The sequence below is a fragment of the Mirounga angustirostris genome, unplaced genomic scaffold (assembly GCF_029215605.1).
Source record: "Mirounga angustirostris isolate CCGP_5_RB_7025 unplaced genomic scaffold, mMirAng1.0.hap1 SCAF_6, whole genome shotgun sequence".
Classification (NCBI taxonomy): Eukaryota; Metazoa; Chordata; class Mammalia; order Carnivora; family Phocidae; genus Mirounga; species Mirounga angustirostris.
Window position 1 is genome coordinate 123401020 of NW_026991714.1, and position 8409 is coordinate 123409428.

At 42.5% G+C, this 8409-nt stretch overlaps 1 protein-coding gene across 1 annotated transcript in view; it reads left to right on the forward strand.

The window, feature by feature from the left end:
- Positions 1-7344, forward strand: part of CC2D2B (coiled-coil and C2 domain containing 2B) — a 90103-nt gene extending 82759 nt beyond the window's left edge. Inside the window, exons 32-34 of the mRNA XM_045876273.1 lie at positions 3359-3417; positions 5105-5282; positions 7156-7344. Of these exons, the coding sequence (XP_045732229.1) occupies positions 3359-3417; positions 5105-5282; positions 7156-7344 (426 nt within the window). The remainder of the gene's footprint in view (positions 1-3358; positions 3418-5104; positions 5283-7155) is intronic.
- The last annotated feature ends 1065 nt before the right edge of the window (positions 7345-8409 follow it).

Genomic DNA, 8409 nt, shown 5'->3' on the forward strand with positions numbered 1-8409 from the left:
TAAAATATTTTTTAAAAAAGGAAAGAAACAATTCATCCACCAGAAAAAGAATACATGAGTTATGAAGTATTCATACTATGAAATCTTCTATATAGTAGTAAGAAAAAAATAAAACAATTTACACTAGTTCTCAACTTGGACTGTGTATCAGTTACATCAGAATCTCTGAGGGTGGAACTCGCACACCTGTATTATTATTTAAAGCTCCCCGGGTGATTCCAATGTGCCGCCGAGGTTGAGAACGACTGGTCTAGAGCCATGCACATCAACATGAATGAATATTTAAAAAGTAATGTTAAGCAAAACAAAGAATATGTGAAATGACACATAGAGTACAAAATCACTTATATAATAAAAGTTTGAAAACTATGTGTTGTTTATGTATATATAGACACATAGTGATAATGTAAAAGCATTCATAGGAATGATAAATACCAAATTTAGGTGAAAGGCTACCTTTGGAGACAAAAAACAAAATGAGATCAGGGAGCAACATACAAAGTACTTCAAGTCTATCTGTAATGTTTTACTTCTTTTTAAAAAATCTAAAACAAATATAGAAGAATGCAAATATTAGATATAGCTAAGTGGTAGGTAAGTTGAGTGGATGTTCATTACGTTATTCTCAATGCTTGTCTGTGTATTTGAGGCATTTGACAATACCAAAAAGAATGCATGGAGGTTGCAGGGAAGGGATCAAACAGTACTAAACTGTATAAAGAATGTCCCCCCCTTCAGCATTTTTCCTCACTAAGAAATAACCACTCTTAGTAGTAACTTAGTTGTGCGTCCTTCTAAACATTCTCCACATGTTGCAAGCATATATATATATTTTATATTTCCTGTTTGTAAAGTCATTTTAAAGAAGGGGAAATGCGCTTATTTCTCTTGAGCAAGCACTTTCAGCATCCATAGGCCATGCCTTACTCTTGCCCTCCCAAAGTTGTGACTGATGCCCTGCTGCCCCCTAGGGAGGAGAACGGTACATTTAGAGATGAGGTCTTATGTGTTCTATTAATCAGTCTATTAGGCGTTTAGTGAGCGCTTCTTGCATGCCTGCTGAGCCAGGGCTGTGTCAGGCATGGGTTCCACAAGGAAAAGACATGTCTCAGTAGTCTGGGGGCTTGTGTTCTCAAGGAGCAAAGAGAAAGAAGCAAGCCCTTGCAGGACAGAGTGGTAAATGTGATTACAGAAGAAATGAGTGTGCTTTGGGAGCATGCAGCAGGAGGACCTGAGGGGAAGGACAGTTGCTGGGCTTCCTGGGAAAAAGGGATGAGGGGCAAAGGGAGGAAGGTGAGCAGGAGCCGGCCGAGGGGAAATTCAGGGTGGACAACCACGCAGCAGAGTGAGGGTACAGCAAGCACGAAGACGTGCGGGGCATGGAGGGATCTGGGGAGCAGCTGAAAGGCAGCTTGGCCGTTGCCAGGGAGCGAGCAAGACAAGCTCAGCGTTGAGCAGAGTCCTGCTAAGGATGTGTCCCTGTGTCTCAGGGCAGTCAGAAGCCAACAGCACTAAGGCAAGGCTGCCATGATCACAGCTGTAGTTTCTAAAAACCACTCTGCCTGAGCGTGGAAACGAAACGTTTGCCAAGTTGAATCTATAAATATAAAACTCAGAATTGCATTTGGCTTGTATCTCTACTGATTTCTTTCCTGTGGGTTAATGGCCCTCAATCTTCTGTCTTGCCACACACATCCCAAAATAAACTGCTATCTGTAGTGAACACTTCTGTATCGTGATCGCAGACACAAATTTAAGCATGTAAGATGAGTATGTGGGTATGCAGAGATGAAGTTAACAGGAAAATCCTCTTGAAGTTTTAAAAGATAGGAATTCCCGGAAAGAAAGGGGACTTTGCCAAAAAAGGAAAGTGGACAAATAACCTTTATGAGGTATTTGTACCGAGTTAACATAACCCAGGCCTCTTTTTCGGGCCTGAAGTTGGCCTCACTAATCCATGAGTTACCTGCGGGAGAGAAGGCGCGGGGGAGGGGAGTGGAGGTGTTGGAGGGTTGCACAGTGGTTGGTGGCAGCAATAAAGGTATTCGGCTTACTTGTCCTGTCTGAGAGAGCTGGTGGCCCTGCAACGTGACGCTGGAGTTCATAGTTCCCATTCTGCAGTGCCTCCCATCTCCTGCCGGGATCTGTTATGGGGAAGCTCCCTGTGCCTGGGCCTGTTGTCACATCTGTCCACGGCAGGCACCAGAACCCTGGAGGGCTTGCTGAAACACAGAGCGCTCAGCCTTGCCCTCGGAGTTTCTGATTCAGTGGGTCCCATGTGGGGACTGAGAAATTGTATCTAACGGCTTCCCAGGTGTGAGGTTGCTGGTCTGGGGTGGGGGTGGGGGGCACACTTCAAGGACCACTGGCTTAGATCACCACGTGACAGACTGAATCTTCTCCATCACTCCTGAGATATTCTAGCACCTAGAGGTCTAAGAACTGTTGCCGTCTTTTTGCACAACGCTCCTTCCACTCGTGTCCCTGTCTCTACAGCTTTCTCTGTTTCTCAGTTCAGGAATGCCCAAAGTTAAAATGTCTAAACCCAGCCTTCTTGTCCACGTGAGCCCTGCGAGATAGGGCGGGGAGGGCTGGTTTGGGTGGTAGACTTAAAGAGTCCTCTCTCCTTGCAGCAAATCCCATAGGGCAGGGAAGGGAATATGGGGAACGTGGTAGAGCATTGCTCTCTGCTGTTTTTACAATGGCTTGGAGACAGGGGAAATTGAAATGGACCACACACACACACACACACACACACACACACACACGCACGCAAACAAAAAGACCCAGCTCCTGCAAGCTGAAAGAAAAGGATACTCAAAAAAGGAAGATGATAAACCATGTTAAAGGAGTAGTAATAACAATAATACCTGATTTTATTGAACAATATGTGCCAGGCTCTGCGTGTATTACTTTATTTCAAAATCTTCACAAGACCCTAGGGACATCAGTACGATTATTGTCCCTCTTTTAAAGATGTGGTAACTGAGACTCAGGTTAAGTAACTTCACCTAGACCCCAGTTGATCAGTGGAAGAGACTAAAGCAGCTTGCCAAAGGCTATCTGGTCTTATCTATAAATATGGCAAATGCTTGTTTGAATAAATGAATGTGGGCAGCAGCTCCGTCTCATCTAGGAAAAATACCCTAATTCCTCATCCTGTGCTCTGGTAAAGTAGTACTAAAATCAAAGGAAGCACTGTGATCTGTTTGACCTTGGTGCCTCTGTAGTGGAGTGATTTTGCCACATGAAAGGGGTTTGGGTTCCCCTTGTTACAGTTCGCACTCCAGGAGTGACCGCGATGTAAAGGTTGTCTCCCTAGAATCTTTTTTGACTTTCAATTGTCTGTATATTTCAGCCTGAAGAAATAATTTATTGTGAGACTAGTAAAAGCATGATAGAAGATCTAAAGAACAGGTATCACCTTTATTTATATCTTACAATTACTACGTTTTCTCCCGAATCTTTCAGTCCTCCTTCCACCTTTCAGTCCTCTAACCCAGTCTCTCAAAATACCTCTAGATTCCGCAACAGAAGCAGGAAATGGAGTTTATAATAGTCTCTTCCACTGAGTCAGCTGTCTTTTGGTCTGTGCATCGAAAAGCAGCCCCTCTGCCATTCCAGAACACTCCTTAAAAAGACCATCGAAGTAAAAAAAATGGTTGCCTCTGGAAACATTGTGGGGCTGCTGTTGGGAAGTTCTCAACACAGACACTTGTTGATGTTAGAGTAATAATAATAATGTGATAGCTAATACCTCTTGAAAGGACATGAAGGTAAATGGCCCACCACTTGGAGTATGGAAAAAACATCCAAGTTGGGTGGTAACATCAATACTGTCCTACACCCACCCCCAGCACTAACCCCTTCCCTTACACATACACACACACACACACCACACACACACGTGCCCTAAGGAGTTACTCAGTCAAGCTGAACAAGTTTGTCAAAGTCACAAACTTTGCAGCAGGCCTTACTCCTACTCCAGACGTGTCAGAAGCTTCTAGATCTTACTGCCTCCAGTGACTCATGCCGACATAGTAGGCTGCCACATAAGCTGCTACCAACTGATCAAAACAAAGCATGACAAAAATAATTTTGCTACTCTCTTATCTCACTAGCACACAACTCCCACCTCTTATTCCCTTCCTTTTTCCTCAATTCTTAACAAAAAAGGGGAAGAAATGGGCTAGAGAAATGATTCCCAGCTTCTGGTTTTTTATCAGAATCAGATTCATAGATTCTAGAACTATTTAAAAATACAGATGCCAGGGTCCCAGACCAGGCCTGTTGAATCGGTATCTGGAGGTACAATATGTTGATAAAGCCTTATTAGTGATTCTGATGCTTAGCTACTACTGAGACAGCAAACTCCAAACTGCTTGGTTACACCACAGACTCAGCCAAGAGGAGACTCCCAGTGGCTTTTTTTTAGAGCACACACTGATTCTGTGCAGAGATGAGGCTTCCCAAGTGGGCCCCATCAATCCAACCTGCACTGTCCCTGGAACAGTCTACCAGCAGGCACTGTTCTAGGGGCTGAATATACAGGCACAAATCCCTGCCCTTACAGAGGGTACATTCTAGTAGGGGAACCTGATCATCATACTTATCAGTCTGTGCCTATTTCCTTCCAACTCTGCTTGCTGAATTAACTGATCTAATAAATCCATCCCTGCTAACATCACCCAGACCAGATATCTGAACTTTGGTAAATGCAGTTCCTTGGAAACACAATGTTTTATGGCAGGGGAGGGTCCTGGAGAATGGGGATGTCGGTCCAGTGACCAGACAGTAGATGGTTGTCACATCACACCCAGTAGGCAGCTGCCTACACACAGGTAACTGGAAAAGAGCTGTGCCCCTGAGATCTCATTGCTGGCTACTCCAGGAAGCTTCTTGCTTTCCCAAGCCAAGCAAGAGCTGCTTCTCCCCAACTTAATAATGTGAATGATGGCAGATAACCTTAGCCATAGAGGTCTGGTTCATCCTAAATTAAAAAAAAATATATCATTCTCATACTTGAGCAAAGTGCCGAAACTCTTACACATTTATTAAACAAATTGTAATTTGTCATAAACTAATCTTTGCATTCTTATGTTAGGATTGAAAGGACTCTGAAATGTAAAATGATGGAATGGCGACCTAAACAGCCAACACGTTGGAATCGACAATGCACTTATATTTTGCGAAAAATCCTTCCTAAACTAGAACTTGGCACTGGAAGCTTTGTTTCATCTGAAGAAGAGAGTGAATTTGAAAGACTACTACAGTTTTATTGGGTGTGTATATGATTTAGTGCATTAATAACATTTGTTTTATCTATGTTGTTCATTACTAGGTAATAGTAGCCTTAAATATCCCTGAAATGCTTTTATCTTGATCCTAGATGATGGATGATATGACATTAAAATACATTTATTTAAAGACTAAGAAATTTCAGATATACTGAACAGCTATTACCATGACTACACTGCATGACATTTTCTTGGAATTGGTCATATGTAGTATGTTATATAAATCACAACCTCTGGAAAGAGATGACCAAAAGGAAATCACCTGCAACGAGAAATTGAAAAATGATCCCTTGGTGGTAGTAATAGAATAGATTCCCTGTCCTTGGTTCTGGGCAAGAGGACTCCAGGCAAACTTTAATATCTTTTATATGCAAAATACTCCAAATGCATGTACCCAGCCTGGACTTCTCTCCTGATCTCCTCTCTTATGTATTTACCAACACATTTGACATCATCCTGGATGGTTAAAAGGCATCTCAAACTCAACAAGTTCATAACCAAACATGGTGGGCATTTGGTATATTGCTAGGGTCCTTCTTCTTTTCCTCTACCTACCCCCAGCTCTGGATATCCTCTCACCGACTCTTCCCTATGAACTGTTCCGGTGGGTTTTTGAAAGCCCCAGCCTCCCAAAAGTGAGATTCTTTCCCCCTACTATCCCATAGACTAGGAAATATCTCCTAGGGAAACCCTATGAGAGAAGAAAGGAAAGAATCTGTTGGGAGTTCAGTACTTAGGCTGTCAGGTCGGGGGGAGCTGCAGGTGCTATTTATTCATGAATAGGGAGGAACTGTTTTGTTTTGCATTAAAAAAAAAAAAACAGAATTAGGGGTAAACAGGTAAGCAAAGCAATATAAGCCAAGGTTTAAAACTTAGAATTTCTTTGTAAAATTATCTATTTAATAACACACAATCATAAACCTGAGCTGAATCCTGTGGCTTGGATTCAAACCCTGGTTCAACCACTCACTAGCGTTGACCAAGTAACCTAACTTCTCTATACTTTCCACCCCATTGGGCGAGATAAACAGGGTTAAAAATAGTTATCTGGTTTGTGGTTATGGTGAGGATTAACACTCAGCAAGTGTTTAGCAAATGTTAATTATTATTTGTATTTTATGTGCCAGGCATTGTGTTAGGCATTGGGGTTATGACCATAAACAGGGCGGATACAATCTTGTGCATTCACAGAGAGTATAGGCTAATGAAACAGACCAGAAAACATATAATTGCAATATATTTTATTAAGTAACATTGGAAAGGATAGCATCCTATTGCAACCACATGGGAAGGACACATGAACAGATTTAAGGATCAAGAAAAGCCTCCTGAAGTAAGTAATCTAAGGTTTGAAAGAGGTGTATGATTGTTGTCTGTGTATTATTAAATAGATAATTTTACGTAGGACCATGTACCATAATCCTTTAATCCCATCACATGGTTGTCACTTAAGAAATACGAACTGGATCAGTGTTAAATAAATTCTCCCATAATGCTCACTTAAATACCTCATTTGTAGGACCAGGTAATTTTTTCGTTGGCAGTTTGCTATTCTAGAAAGGGTGCAAGTATGTGGAGTGTTGAGTGTGCAGGCTCTGGTTTCAGCTCTGGCTCTGCTCCTCTCTCTCTAGAAAGTGGGGATTATAGTAGAACCTACTTCATAAGGTTGTTTGAGGATTAAATATGTATGTGAAGCATTTAGTACTGTTCCTAGAACATCATAAGCACCTGTAAAATAACTGTTATTATTTTATGACTATCATTTTTTGAGGCTTTTGTGATATTTTTGCATACAGTGATGCCTGATTACCTACATAATTATAGCATGGGTTTACACGTCATTCTGTCTTTTGTCCAGGTCACAGGATTTCCTATCCAGATGCCATACACTGATGTACCGTCAATTATTGATGCTGTGTATCAAACTGGAATTCATTCTTCTGAGTTTCCCCAGACAGAATTTGCTCTGGCTGTGTACATTCACCCATACCCAAACAACGTGTTGTCTGTGTGGGTCTATTTGGCTTCCTTAGCTCAACATCAGTGAAAAGGAAGAAGGGAAAAGGAAAAAAAATGTGCTATGGGCCCCTTGCCCAGAACAATCAAGACTTTTCTGATACTTTAGGACTTTGCTACTTATCCTCAAGTCTAGCCAAGTATGAACCCAAGTTTTGGTTCTTTTATAGAGTTGGGCACCATGGAGACTCACTCCCTGAGCCTTTGAGAATGAGTGTAGATGACCTCCCCACCGGAGACCTCTTCAAGGAGAACACTTTGGTTAGTCTGGTGGCCTTGGGTCACTGTCTACAGTAGGTCTTATTATGGGAAAGAAGTGATTCTGGCCCCTCCCTCTGAAGCCAGTATTACTCAGGTTGTAGGCCTCATACCACCTCCGTCACATCGCCTGGGGAGGCTTGTTGAAAATGCAGACTCCTACATCCCACCTAAGACCTACTGAATCGGAACCTCTGGGAGTGAAGCTCCAGAACCCATGTTATTGTAAACAAGACCCCCAGATCATTCTGATGACCTGTTAAGAGTGAGAACCCTGCCTTACAAAATGTTGTCATTACCAATGTGAGCTTGGCACGTTTGATGCTGGTTCTGATGCCATTCCAGGTGGAAGATATTCCAGTACGAACATGAGGTCATTGCCTCTCATAAGATAAAAGATTATTGCACTAGTGAAGTCAAAGGAAAATCTGCCACGTTGGGCTGAGGGCTGAGGCCAGCTTCTGGGGGCTTCCTAAAAGTTTTCACTTGGGATGCTACTGACCTGAAGTTCTTCCAGCTCCAACTATTTGGAAGTGTCTCCCAAGAAGCTCTGTTTGATATGCTTTCCTGATTCTGTGAGAAAGGGAGAAAATGGTCTTACTAAATCTCAAGGCTCCTTTTTCCCTTAGTGAACAGCCTGCCCATCCTGCCTCTGGCACTTTTCTGCTGCTTTCCTTTCCCCGTGGAGGGGGGGTCAAGGAGGCCCATCTAGATCCTAGGAGCCTCGAGAGAGAGAGTGGACAGGGACCTGAGTCAGAAGCACTGCACTTTCTTCTCTTTAATTGTTCTGTGCTTCACAGAAAAAAATATACACTTAAACGTTACAGAACAACTTATT